The sequence below is a fragment of the Sinohyriopsis cumingii genome, chromosome 9 (assembly GCF_028554795.1).
Source record: "Sinohyriopsis cumingii isolate HCF-2022 chromosome 9, ASM2855479v2, whole genome shotgun sequence".
Taxonomy (NCBI): Eukaryota; Metazoa; Mollusca; class Bivalvia; order Unionida; family Unionidae; genus Sinohyriopsis; species Sinohyriopsis cumingii.
In genome coordinates this window covers 36,826,732-36,841,412 of record NC_142969.1, presented here as the reverse complement: position 1 = coordinate 36,841,412, position 14,681 = coordinate 36,826,732, and the positions used below count along the sequence as shown (strand labels likewise).

At 33.7% G+C, this 14,681-nt stretch overlaps 1 protein-coding gene across 1 annotated transcript in view; it reads right to left on the bottom strand.

The window, feature by feature from the left end:
• Positions 1–14,681, bottom strand: part of LOC149791556 (transient receptor potential cation channel subfamily M member 2-like) — a 154,349-nt gene that overhangs the window by 22,737 nt on the left and 116,931 nt on the right. Inside the window, exons 17-19 of the mRNA XM_089969447.1 lie at positions 13,926–14,100; positions 11,514–11,670; positions 4,198–4,409 (exon numbers count right to left, since the gene is read on the bottom strand). Of these exons, the coding sequence (XP_089825573.1) occupies positions 4,198–4,409; positions 11,514–11,670; positions 13,926–14,100 (544 nt within the window). The remainder of the gene's footprint in view (positions 1–4,197; positions 4,410–11,513; positions 11,671–13,925; positions 14,101–14,681) is intronic.

Genomic DNA, 14,681 nt, shown 5'->3' with positions numbered 1-14,681 from the left:
TGATATAGGCGTAATCAATAATCAGATGAAATACGCAGGTCACTCAAGCTTCAAATTTGCATGATGACCTTGTTCTTATATATCTGAAAGAGACTCAGTGCAATATATCATGATGCCAAATTGTATGAGTATACGTGTAATTGGTTTAAGATAATTTAGGGTGTAAAACAAGTAAGTTGAGTAACATATGAATGTCATCCATGTATTTGTTTTTAAATGAATGTCTAGAATTTTAAAATCGGTCAAATGTAGAAATTGTGACCCAAGGTTACAGTACTATAATTAAAATGAATTATCGTAATAAAAAGAAAGGGGACACCACGACGTAAAGAGCCAATCACATTCAGATCAGTCAATTTTAATGTGCTTGGCATTAAGTATTTTGAAAAGAAGATTTGTCACCATACTCCCATAAGCTTCAATTGTCACCACATCGTAAATGAGGAAATCAGTATTATAGCTTCACAAGATGTTCTTTAATATTGATGTAGAACTGTTGAATTGAAAATGAAAGTAGAAGAAAGGGTCTTATGGTCACTTATCTAATCTTCATGTCTTACTATTTAGCATAACCGAAAATAAGTGCATTAAACTTCCATTAGAAATCCAAAGTCACAGTTAAGTTTGATTCATGTGTACTTTTTTATGGTTGAATTGTTTTTAAAGGCCTTAATCAGCTGGTGTGGAAGCAATAGTGAACGATTTGATCTGACTGAAATTTGCTTTCATTTGATTACTTATCAGTCAAACATACGAGAAAGCTGTTATTTATCATAAGGTTTATATTTTAACCCTTTCTATATTTTATCTGCATGTCAAAGCATTTTCCTTTCAGCATACATATTAACACTGATATAAAATAAGGATGATCTATAAAATATGTTTCTGGTAATCCTTTTTAAACATTCATACAATGAATTGTTTCTTCTTCTGACAATGCATCCCTTTTAATGTCATTTGTTTCTAAATTCACAAATTGGCAAATAATTGATTGAAAATGATATGATATTAACTGTTCACTCAAGATTAGTGTTTCAAAACGATGTAGGAAATAACTGATGTAAGTATATTTAACATGAAATCGTCACTGAAAATAGTGACATGTAAAAACTACCGTATAATAGGTTTATATGACCTTAAACGTTCACACATTTCGTTTCAAGAATAGTGGCGTATGCAAAATGATCATATATGCTGTAATCCCCGTATCTTCACTCCTACTAAAAACCTAAATATGGACAATTTCTTATTCAAGAAGACACTTCATAACCTTATTATTTGTTATATGCATCTTTCTAAAGAATCGCCTGGTCCATGTACATGTTAGGTTGTCATGGAATTGTACAAATCCTTTTATTTATTTAATACATGCGCTCGGGTTTCGTTTTTTGTGTACAACGATACCCGAGGGTGATTTATGTATATTGTACAATATTTCGAAATTGTGAGTTCGGTTCATCCTATGCCGCACGTACGAAGTGCTTATAATCGGAAAAACCGACTGCTTCCAGCGCACAGACAATGTATCGCGACTTCTTCTGTGTATAAATGCCTCACCGTAAGATTAACTCTTCACATTACGGAACGTATTGTCAGTAAGCGGTCTACTTTAAGGACTTGCACATCTTCAGCTGTAGAGGTATGTGAATTATTAATTTCTTGCGTATAAGTTATGACTATTGTACTACCACGTTTACTTTTGTATGTTTGCTATGTAGCTTCGGTTTATGTAGTATAATGCAACTACTTTCTATTCTAGTTTGTGACTTAGCAAGGGATTTATATTAGCAATCTAAAACTGCATTTTCAAGAAACGTTTAGCACCGTAGGATTCTTGTCAGGCACGGATAGGTTTACTTCCGAACCTGTTTGTTGTTTTGTGATTGTGCCGATAATGTAATCTGTATAACTTACCGTATATAACGTCATTATGTTTTATCGTATATGCCCGTGTCATGCATAGTACACGGTGTTCGATGTATTTTCAGATGGCCCGAGTGACCGGAGCGATCCGAGTTATCGGAGTGATCGGAGTCGACGTGGTACCAGCTGCAGAGCTAACCATAGAAGTCGACCATAGCAGCTGTGAAGCTGAACCATAGCAGCCGTAGAGCTGAATAGACAGTGTTGCTGGTCGAGTAGCAGGTGATCGGGCGTTGATGACTGAGATTGGTGGGCACTGACTGCTTGATTGATCAACCTGAAATACTAACGGCTTGATTGGCCAGTGTGACTGGTAGCCGAGTGTGCTGGTGACGGATTGTGTAACTCCATACATGTAATCTTTTAGCCGTGGGCTAATTTTTGGGGTTTGTAAAACCCAGTGTCTTTTTGGGACTGTGAAGATAATTTGTGTATCTGTCCCTTTTGTTTACATAATCTCACTATTTGAGTAAAAATATTTTACTATATGAGTAAAATACATTTGTTTTACCATTTGAGCAGACACATCAATGTTTTCGTTGTGAAATCAGTGAATCGTTCACCCTTGTTCTTGTACTGTGTAATGTCATTTATTTGTATTTTCATTATTAAGTCCGTGCGTTTTATGTTAATTGATCCAATATTTGGATCACATACACGCACATATTAATCATAATTAATTGCTCATTCAAGTCGTTCGTTATTAAACATTGAATTTGTGTCACCATCAAAAGTGTTCTGTTGTAAATCGGACCCACCCGGTTATCTTATTACATAGGTTGCTTGTAAAATGTTCTGTTTTAATGTAGTTTACAAGTTTACATATCATGTCTTTATCTAAAGTTGCTATAAAGATTTAAGTTCAAAATCTGGAAAAAATATCATTATCCATGGAGATGATGACAAAAAACTTCACATGTTTTAGTTCTGACTTGAAAGTGAAACTCATTCTAGGCAACATTGCAACAACCTGCAATATTAGCATGAATCCAACGCAAAGTGGAATCACATTCGGTGACTTCCATAAAGAAGCTAATTCAGTTCTGGAAGACCATAATGATAGTAAAAATTCATTCGACGTTGCCAAATCCTTGTAAAGATCAGATCTAGCTTTCAGTGATTTGATCTGACGATCAGACCATTTAAAGCCGATATGCAGTTGTAAGTGCGGTTTTCCAGTGTGTCATCAACTTACTAAAAATGTAAATGCAAACTGACATTTAATATATGGATAATCATAACGAAAAAGCATGTATAGGCACATGTGCAGTATTTTGGATGACGCACTGATATACTGTTCAAAAATAATAACTTTCATGTGTAGTACGCTAATATTCACAACCATTTATACACACTCATATGTACATATGTATCAACTTAAGTCAAAGTGGATGCGCTAGCGTAAAATTATTAACACGCAAGACAACCTTATAAAGATAATTAAAGTATATAGTCTCAAATAAATTTATAAAATTATTAACATTTCTTCTTTTGATGGATTACCCAATTGTATTTCAGAAAAAACATATAAAGAAGGAGCTAACTATTTATAACGTGAACTTAGTTAAAATACAGAATTTAATTTAGTTAAGTTGGATGCTTACAAAGATTTGTTATAATACGGATCTCTGAGTATTTATGAACTGCAATATGTCTTCGTATGTAGATGCTTATTATTCATGGACACAAGAAATAATAAGAGTGGTCTTTTTTAACAAGTGTGGATGACTCCAAAAAAATGGAATGAATCTGACTGATTATTGTCTTCTTATATAAATCATATTATTTTGGCATATTCACGTGACCTCGTGCAACCAATGGGAAGATACATAATTATTCTCGAAACATCTCAGTCACTGAGAATATACGCCGCATGCGCCATTTAAGTCTTATTAATAAGATTTTTATAACAATAATTGTCAACACGTACGTAAACATCTATTTATAGATCCTGTGCAATAGTGTACTCGTAAAGTATTCAAGGCACGTACGCCAAATTTAACTACTAAAGATATTTTGTACACATTACAGCCATGAATAAGAATTATAAATATTATATAAAATCACATACCAGGAGTAACAAAAACATATAGATATACTTATCAGTATGTATGTATGTATGTATATATGTATGTATGTATGTATGTATGTATGTATGTATGTATGTATGTATGTATGTATGTATGTATGTATGTATGTATGTATGTATGGGAAATTCACCTATTTCCCTTAATAGTATATTTTAAGGAATGATAAAATGAAACATAAGCTTACTGAAAGCATCTCCTGTCTCACTTGGAGCGCTATCGCTTCTAATACAGCGTCTGCAACATGTTCCCCATATAACGTAGAGAAGCTGCATTACGTAGATCATTAAAACAAGGGGCTGTGCCAACCATGGTTTAGTGTAGTATTCACCAATCAGGTTGTATCGATGAAGGCTGCAATACAAGTCTGCGTTTCTATGTACCTTCTCAATTGAGTAACTGCAAAACAACATAATTAGTAATTCAAAATTGCTGAAAAAACTGACTCTCAGTTTATAATCTATTCATGTTCTTTCAGATGTAGGAAATTAGTCGATGGCTCACTGTCATAATGTACAGATTCATTGCATTTAACTTCATTTAGTAGGGTTGCTTATGCCTGTTGGAAGAAATGAACAATTATCAGCATTAACAATTACACACGTTTAACTAATGATCTTTAAATAGACGTACAGTCTAACACGCCAGCGAATTAAATATAAGATCACCTGCTTAATATGCGTCAATCTTTTAAACTTTTCCATCATCTTGATAATATAAGACAGTTCAACAGACTATATCGCAACATGAAATGAAATTTACTTGCAAGCAAATGTCACGTCATTAATATGTATAGATTTCACTCATAAATGATACTCAACAGAGATCTTGATCGAGTTATTTTGCAAGCTTAATCAAAACCGAATCGAACAAACGTTTTAATTGCTCGTATCATAAAATCATCATCAAAACAATTCACGATATATGCCATTTTACTAAGTTTGATTACAGTTTGGCCAAACATGAGATTTTGTGTAAAAATCATTAGGAAGAATGTATCATTAATATGCACGTATCTTGCTTAGGAAATTATTATATATCGTCGTAATTTACGTTTATAAACAGCTGATCAGGAACTTATTGGATAAAATAAGTGTCCACATGTTCGGCCAATGCAAAATCGTCGCATTAAATGCATACACGTCGATCAAAACTGCACTGATCCCACATTATTATTATTATTATTGAAGCATGTTTGCTAAGTCAGGTTAAAACTATATCAGAGAAATAAATCGAGTTGTATGAAACTGATTAGCCAATTGCATTTAAGTTCATCCCATTAACATGCATGAATCTAGCATATTATTATATTCATGCGGTAATCTGTTCATATAAACATATATTCTAAATTTGATCAAGTTATAAAAAGAACTTATCAGTAGTCTCTCCAATTTCCTAAGTTTTATTCCCAAAAGATTTATTTATTTACATGTCTGTTTTGGAAGCAATACTGTGGAAATCTAGGCAGGAATATTACAAAAGTACATCCGAATACAAAATATACAATTATATGATGCTAATACTGCATATATTTCACAATATATTATGCACTGTAATAGTCATTAACACCACCAGTACTATCATCAAAACCATATTATATATTTTAAATTAAAACCATATTATATATTTTTGCGATTTCTATTCAAACCTGAGAAACAATTTTAGCAAAGAGTTACATTTTGAGTAAACATAAATTTTCAATACCTTTGATCTTTAAGAAATGCCTAACAGCTTCCTGGTACTATTTGGTTGCATTCATAAATGTTTGAGTTCTTCCAAAGCAATGAAACTCTCATCTCCCTTTCAAAAACATATCGCATGTGGCAACCCTATTCCCTGTGGTCTCGAAAATTCATTCGATAAAGCTAAGACTGCAAGTAATTTGTATACAGCATTATCTAATTTGATTTATGAATCTGCATATTACTTTACTGTTCACGTAACCCGGTCTCACCTGAATAACAGATACAGCCGAAATGGGGTCTGGTTTTGAGCACAAACTAGGACTTTTGAAATATGGAAAATTCTTTCTCAAGGAAGTTTCGCACATTTCAATGTAACTACGTGGCAATGGTGTATTCTTTCACCAGTGTTCTATATATATTACAGGCATCATATATTGTTAAGACTGTATGGTCTTAAACTAAGCAATATAAAATAACAAAACTTCAAGCTATATAAAATGAAAAAATAATTTAATTCTCTAATTAATGAAACTTTAATAGGAGTTTAGGGTATTATAAATTAAATCCTAAATAATCCTAACAATTTTCTGACAAGTCCTGAAAGTAATCCCACTATTGAATGAGCTGATATACTTAATCCCACTCTTGAATGAGCTGATATTCTAAGTCTTGATGTATCACAATTATATAATCTAAAATTTTAAAACTTTTAAGTGTGGAGCCTTGAAACTGGTGTATTCTTAGGGTATGGTCTTTAATTTGTCAGAACGCCACCTGACATTTTCTTTCTTACGCAACACATTTAGCATGGATTCATCATACATTTCAGCTAAATGTACGAAAATATCCAGCCGAATCCCAAAATAACATCAGTTGCTCTTTATTGACTTTCCATGAGAATTTAGAGATAGCATTGATCATAACTTTTACAGGTTCAGCTTGACAATGTCCCAATGTCCCACATCATGTCCTAAAATGTAAAACAATCACTGAAACACTCACTTTTATCAAAATTAATTTTCAAATGTGCATCACTGAGACGATCAAGGAATTTCCGAATGGTTTTCTAATGTTCTTTCCAACTGTCAGATTTAAATAATGATGTGATCGACATATGCATCAAAATTGTTCAGGCAAGATGTTATCAAGTTCATTAAATGCTGGAATACACACGTCAAATTGTTCATACCAAATGGCATTACTTTATATACTTCATCTGTAGTCGCAAATACCGACATTTCGTTTGCTATGTCTATGTCTGTGGGTGGAATTTACCAGAATCCTTTAAAACGTCAAACTTGCTGATATATTTTGCATTTTCAATTTTTTCAATACTTTCATTGATTCTTGGCATTGGTGACACCGTTGACTCTTTGACAGCCAGTACGCATAGGAAAACTATTATTATTTACTTTGTCCTAAGGCAAATATTGAGCAGGCTTCAATATGTATGGATGCTGTTTCACAGGTGTAGAATCTACAATTTTAACATAATGTTAGACTTGAATTATTCGAGTTAGAAAATCTGGAAACTAGTATTCATGTTTTAGATTATTTTTCTTGTGCCTGTAGATGTAAAAGTTTAAAGTTCAGATTGTTTAAATTGATCGAATAATTAAGAGGGCTATATCTACCAAATTATTTCTTTAACATATTTATATGACCACGTTGTTAATGATATAATCTAAGTCACTTACTTCTTTTCAGTTGTAGAAGAACCATAAATTATATACTGAAAAGAATTTTCAAGTATGGACAAGAGAGCCAGAATTCTATCACCAGGCTGAAGGCTCCTTTCCTTTTTATTGGAGTCTTCATTTGAACGAGGTTTCTCTTTTATTAATTTGAATGGCTCTCATATAGTATATCAAACAATGTATTCGAAAGGATTCAAACTGATTGATTCTTTAACTGATTCCCTATCAGCAAGCTGTAGCAAATCCTTTCCGGTGTCAAATATAAAGACTGATGAAATCTTTCAGGGTTATAGGCAGAAGATTCAAACTGTTGGATGTCTTTTTCATGCGTAACTTGTTGGAAAACTCAGATATAAAAATTTGACCCTTCATCAGAATGAACAAATTTGGCGGGGCCAAATAGTGTAAAACAAAATTTATCAACGCTTTAACTATGGTTCCGTTTTAATATTTCTCAAAGGAATCTTGTTGACGGACACGTTATGGTCAGCAAGATATGGCTACCTCACTTCATCGTAGATAAAGGACCGACATAATCTGTCATTATGCTGCTAAATGGATCAGCAAATGCCGTAATAAATTGCAGATTAGCCTTGGATATATTTTGATTGAGTTTTCGTACGATTTGACAAGATCTACAGTATCTAGAAACATCACTTTCAGATTTCGACCAAATTAGATGATTCAAGATATCGTGGTATGTCTTATTCGATCCTAAATAACCAGGTAAGTAGTTCCCTGGGTTAAGCTAAGAATGACCTATATATATCACATCGGAATGACAATGTGGTAGCTCAATGAACACGGACCACTAGTGGGTAGCTAAGGTGTCTCCATTTTCTCATAAACACTGCAATTTGTACAAAAAAGCAAACAAACTGAGACTTGTGTGAGTTGAGTTTCGCTAATAGCCCCCTGAAACATACAGATCTCCAAATATTGCTCTAGTTCGATAATGAGTGACTGTTTTTTGTCACTCTGATTTGAATCAAGAGACGAGTAGTTAAAAAGACATCGACTTTCTTGACTAATCAAAACCATTAGCAAACGTGTCTTCATTCAAAATCTGACCAATAAATGTAGCAGCTAATTCCATTATCAACATCATTCCCAAGATCTCTTTATGCAATAGCTCTGGTAACTGCACAAGCATGGTATGAATGAATGATTTAAATCTTAAACAAGATCAACTTTTTCATCCAAACAAGGCGTGTCAGATACAAGTGGGTATACCACAACCTTATTTCAGGTAAGGTCATTGCCTAGTAATAAATTAATAATTTTGATATATAAAGAACTCACTGTTCAAACAATTACAGGTCCTAAAACTATTTCTAGCACCGACACATTAGCGAAAAGCATTACAAAGGTCGAACTTTTCTCCCTAAAACAGTACACATTCAATAGAAGTAGACTTCTCAGACAAAGGCAGAGTACCTGATAAAAAAGACTGTTTCTTATTGTTTTGATAGTGATGGTCTTAGCAGGATCACAAATAAGTGTTCTAGAACCTTTCTACAGGAATGGCTCATAATTCTCCTTAATAAAATCAGACTGAGGCTTGATTGACCAATCAAATGTGTTGCTTTCAATATAAGACAGTGACCTTGACCTCATTGAAAATAGAGCATTTGTATCGTTATGACATTTAGAGCATTTGCAATATCTCTCTTTTTCTGTGTCTTTTTTTCTAACAGGTACAATGGTAAATAACGCGCGCTTTATCCTTAAAATACGTGCACAAAGGAAGAGATAACGATTTCTGTCCAGTCTGATCAGTCTTATCAGATGTTTGATTCATATAGGTTATGTCCCTTTGAGATTTGGACGTACTGGTATATGTTTATAACTTTTATCCATGAGTTTAGGTTGCAATGTAAGCTAATGGACCTTTGTAAACATCCTATTTATAGCTAAGTTTCTTAAATGAGTATGGGCTGTAGTTTTAGATAATATTTATAAATATGTTTACATGGCCTTTTGACCTTAGAAAGTTCTAAAGTGAACCTGTTTACAAGTTTGAATCGAAAATGAACAGCATCCTGGTAATGATCTTGTGTCTCACGCTTTTGCATGTTGTTTTTATCATCGAAATTATTCATTCTTTTTTAATAGCAGAATCACTTAGAGTTGTGTTTAGATATAATTTCAGAGGAATTATTGCTTAAATTATTAAATAGGATCTCTAACTGGGTCACTGACATTTCGGACAACGACATTAATTTGGGATTTTATGAATCGATTTAAAAACATTCTTGATTATGGTATTGTGCAACAAAAGATCTATCGGTATATTGTCACATTTAGCACTATAGGAACATCACAATATTTGAGACTGGAATTTTTTCGGAACATTCTACACTTCGGAACTTGTAATAAAATATTTAAGATTATTTGGGATGTTATTTTACGGTACTGTAGGTTCCTGTTAAATTTTCACTTGGTTATTAGGGAAATTAATTGTTTGCTGTATTTTATAAAACTCGCTGGATTTGACTTTACTGTTTTATAGCTTAAGACAATGGAGTCGTCAAATGCATATAAGACTGACATACGTTTTTGTACCAAACGACTGCTGAGAGGAAGAAGTACTGACAAATTAATCTTTGTGAGTCAAGCAATAATCATACTAATACGAACAGTACTTTCTTATGTTTCGAACGTTTGTACATTAAGATAGGTCTTGACATCAGTATGGAAATAATTCTTAAGCTCTGCGATCTGTTGTAGGTTATTGTAATCTTGATATACATTCTTGGACGAGCACTACCTATCACATATTTTTTCTTTCTCCACAGCAAATTCGAAATGGGTTTGTCTAATTTCTTTTCTACAATTCCTAACCCTTTGTCGATATGCCTCATGTACCAACTCATAGCCCTTCAAAATAATTCCTTAACTACATCATAATCAACACATTGTTGTACCGACAATGAAATGTGGGCTTCATGAGTTTTGCAAATAAATACACATTGTAGTAATATTGTCTTGGCCAATTAAATGAGGATGTATCTACTTCTTTTCTTTAAACGGGGTACAGATTTAGTGTTAATAACAAAACTTGAATTGTATGCAAAGTGTTTTCCATTTGTCAGTTCATATTCTTTTCATTTCCATTGCATTTCCATTTCTTCTCTCTCTCTCTCTCTCTCTCTCTCTCTCTCTCTCTCTCTCTCTCTCTCTCTCTCTCTCTCTCTCTCTTTCTCTCCGTGCATCTGCCACTCTTCTCTCTTTTAATATGCTTCTCTTCTATATCGGCTAATGTGAGTACGCGAGAAAGCCTGCCAGTAGCTTCTCGTGGGTCGGGGGTTCTTCCCGGGGTTTTCCAGGGTTCTTCCTCCACCAGCCATACTGGCCGCCATGTATAGCCTATCTTGTGCTGAAAGATGGCGTTCCTCGTTTTTGTCTACTTCTCCCTTTCCTCTGTCTCTGCAATTGTATTTCTCATCCTTATTTTTGATTTTGCAATTATGTTTCTGTCTTCTTTCTATCTCTCTTCTTTTGTATCTATCTCTCCTTTGCCTCTTTCTAAATTTGAAATGCCATCTTTCTTTCCTAAGCTGAAGGTTGATAATTTCACTTCCATCTGATGTTTTAGCTGTAATTCGATTAATTTCCTATCAAAACCAGAGACAGACTGACAAACGAAACCTAAAAGCACTTTTATCAAAAAACATTTTATTTCAAAATTTCGTTTAAGATGCTTCTTCCGAAATATCGAATTACTTATCAAGCTCAAGCAACTCATCATTTTGCATTGCACGTTAATAATTCTCTCATATTTTCTCTTAAGACATCTAAGCATGATTTCACAAAGACTTATATTAAAATTGGAATGAATAATTTTGATTATCAGAACCTTATATACAAACTTATGACACAATAAGATGACTAGAATGGTTAACTTTGACTTTAAGTCAAAACAAATTTTAAACTCCGAAACTATAACAAGAAGAAGAAGATGATGAAATTAAGCAACAAGGAAGAAACAAGGATTTTTTTTTTTCTGAACGAAAAGTAGTTTGATTACCATAATAACCTGTTAAAATCATCGTTCGGCTTATAATCTGTTAGTTCTTAACAAATCTGCTGTGCTTATGTGAACATCTAATTTATCATACCTGAATATAGCAATCAGCAGGCTGAGAAGCAAGATATTAGTCATCAACATGTATATCCCCATCATCACTGGCACAACATATTGCCCAGCCTTCGTGGGACAGCGAGCCATGGTCCCGTTTCTGTACAGCGCTTCATTGTCTGAACAATTTTCAACACCTTGATTGAAAGAACGAAGATTGAAGAGTAAAACTCTTTATACCATATAAAAGCAAATGAATGCGTTTTTTTCTTTTATAAGAATGACTCTACTAATGTAAACAAGACACCCACACAGATAATAGCAGGTCTGTGTGGCTGATTTCGTGAAAATCACGTCATTATTATGGTTAGTTGTGCCTCAGTTGAAAGCTCTCACACATGGATTTTCATTTCTTTTTTATGCCGACTTGTATTATCCCAGCATTAAACAAGAGTTTGATGCCAGAATGAGTTTAAACATTTTTAGATAAATTATATTTTTATTATTTTGGAAATGGTGTCCCTTAAAGGGTCAGAGTGCTGTATTTTCAATTTAATAGCCAAATGATATTTATGCATATATTTGTATCATTTATGCAGCTGGTTGCCAGCAATAGGTAAATATATTATGACATAATAATTCCATCAGAGTATCTTCACGAGGTATATGTAATTATACGAAACACAATAACAAAACTATTAATATAAGCAATTCTCTTTTATTGCGGGATAACATATTCAGAAATTCTGCACAGTGATCAGTAAAGTTTTATTTTACCTTTCCAAAATGAATTAAGAGATGTATATTACAAATCAAATGTACGTGTAATGACCTACATATGGTTACTCTCCGTTTTTTTGTACACTTAATATTTTAAGTAGAACATTTAAACATCTTTTTAGTTTACCATTTCATTAGGTGGCTAAGAGATTAATAGATCTTCGGAAATGTTATGTTTTACTCGCAGCTTCGATGTATTGTAACTTTTCTGCTTGTATGACTCAAAGACATCAATTCAATTTGTAGTTGATAATAGCAAATTTCACTCAACAACAAATGCGCCAAATTCACTTGCAACGATCCACACATCCTAATTATTGATAATGTTTTGCCATATGTGTCCTGTGCTGATCACCATACTGTCTGCTTTATCAATACATTTTTTTTTATAAATATGGTTATAGCAATGTGAGGGAACGCAAGCGTGGTTCGTGTAGTTATTTACCAAAGGTTACCTAAGCATAGTAAGACGACAAAGTGATAACTGTGAATGGAATTTGCAATAACTCTCTCTCTCTTTCTCTCCCTCTCTCTGTAGATAGAGTGCAACTCAGCACAAGCAGATATAGTAACTGAATAATTCACGGGATGTAGCTTCAATCCTGTAATCAAGGGGAGATCACTCTAACTGCCACCGACATGGGCAGATAACTTTCAACTTTGAACTTTGAAGGGCTGGATTTGCCAGGAAGTAGTAGCTCCCCTAAGGTATTATGATCAGGTAAAGTAATTTCAAAAGTAACAGCCCAAAAGTTATTTTATTGTTTTTTTTGTTACTCTTTTAGATGAAGAATCATGTTGGGCGAGCGTGAATACAATAATCAAACACGGATAAAATACCACTGTCACTAGAGCAGTGTATATCTCAAAGTGTGACGTAATGTACTTTTCTAGCTTTCTTAAACCACCTGCAAAGTCTGTGATTCTTCATTTGTTTCCAACCATATTTTTGGCGCGTAATAGCTGGCATAGTCTAATACATGAACTTGTTTCTTCATTGTCGCTTTGGCTATTGACATAAACATCTGTGCTCTCCTAACATTTCTTATTAAAGCATCAAAACCGAGCAGGTGACACACAGCAAATAGGTGACGTGATTCATAAGTGCACAGGGATAAAATATTGGTTGAGAATGACAATCGGGTATTTACATTTAAAAGAAATCAAAACCTAATGCACTCTTCACAAAGAAGAGCGCTCAATTCTTAGTTTCTGCGCAACTGTGATCACAAAGAATTGAAACGTTTGGGGGAAAATTTTACATTTTGAGAGAATTTTTACAATTGTGAATCAAAGATGCATCCCTAAATTACGTTTACCCCAGACCCTATTGTAGAGACTCCTCTTGTCTAAAAGGAGCACCTTTATATGTTTGGTGACATTTATCTAACTGATTAAGAGACAACATTATTGAAATGTGGCTGGACAGACAGATGCTGAATACCATAATTTTCCTTTGCTAAACTTGAGAAAAAATTTCTCAGTGGATATGTGCCTACCTACTTACCTGCCTGCCTGCCTGCATACATACATACACACATACATACATACATACGTTCGTACGTATGAACGTGCGTACGTGCGTGCATACATGCATATCTACATTCATACACAGACTGACGCGTACAATTGAACCAGAACATACAAAACATCACGCTACAGCAAATAATACCTTCAATTTCTTCCAACATAAGCTCTCCAAAAATATTCCAGTACGGTCGCCGTAATATGGACATCACAACGTCAAAGCTGAGTTCTGTATTAGGGTACAAGATGGCAAAGGAACTTATGGCATATGCCAAAATAACAACCCCTATTATGGCAGCCAAGGATCCCAAATCTTTCACCTGTTGAGAGAAACAAATCTGTATACATGACTCAGAGTATTATGAACGAAGGTATTGTACTAAGTGAATTCACTCCATTATGAACTAAAACCTGATGCAGATAATGCCTTAAAAATAGTTATGCTCTAAACAAACAAATGATGCTTTACTTATGCTTCCTATAGTAACTAACTAGTGCTCCAAAACAACTATATTTGGACTTGTTTACTACAAAACATTATTTCTGGAAAAAATCAAATATGAATTTTTTATTGTTTTGATGGAGGAAAGTAAGCCATTTTATCATTTGAAATCAGTTTATCTGTATTTCAAATAGAACAGTCAACGAAACATCTCAAATATAATTTGTGTAGCACATAGATTCTAATATGATATCAGCAATGTCTAGACAGTATAGCTGCACGTTGTCTCGTTTACGGTACAAATATCACATATTTTGTGAAGATCTATGCGCTCAGAACGATGTCTGGTAAATATTAAGTAAAGATAGTAAAATCAACAAAACTGGACATTGATATAGATCAAGGCTGATGAAATGTAGTAATTCAAAACTGAAACAATGTTCTTTGGTCTTTTCCTCC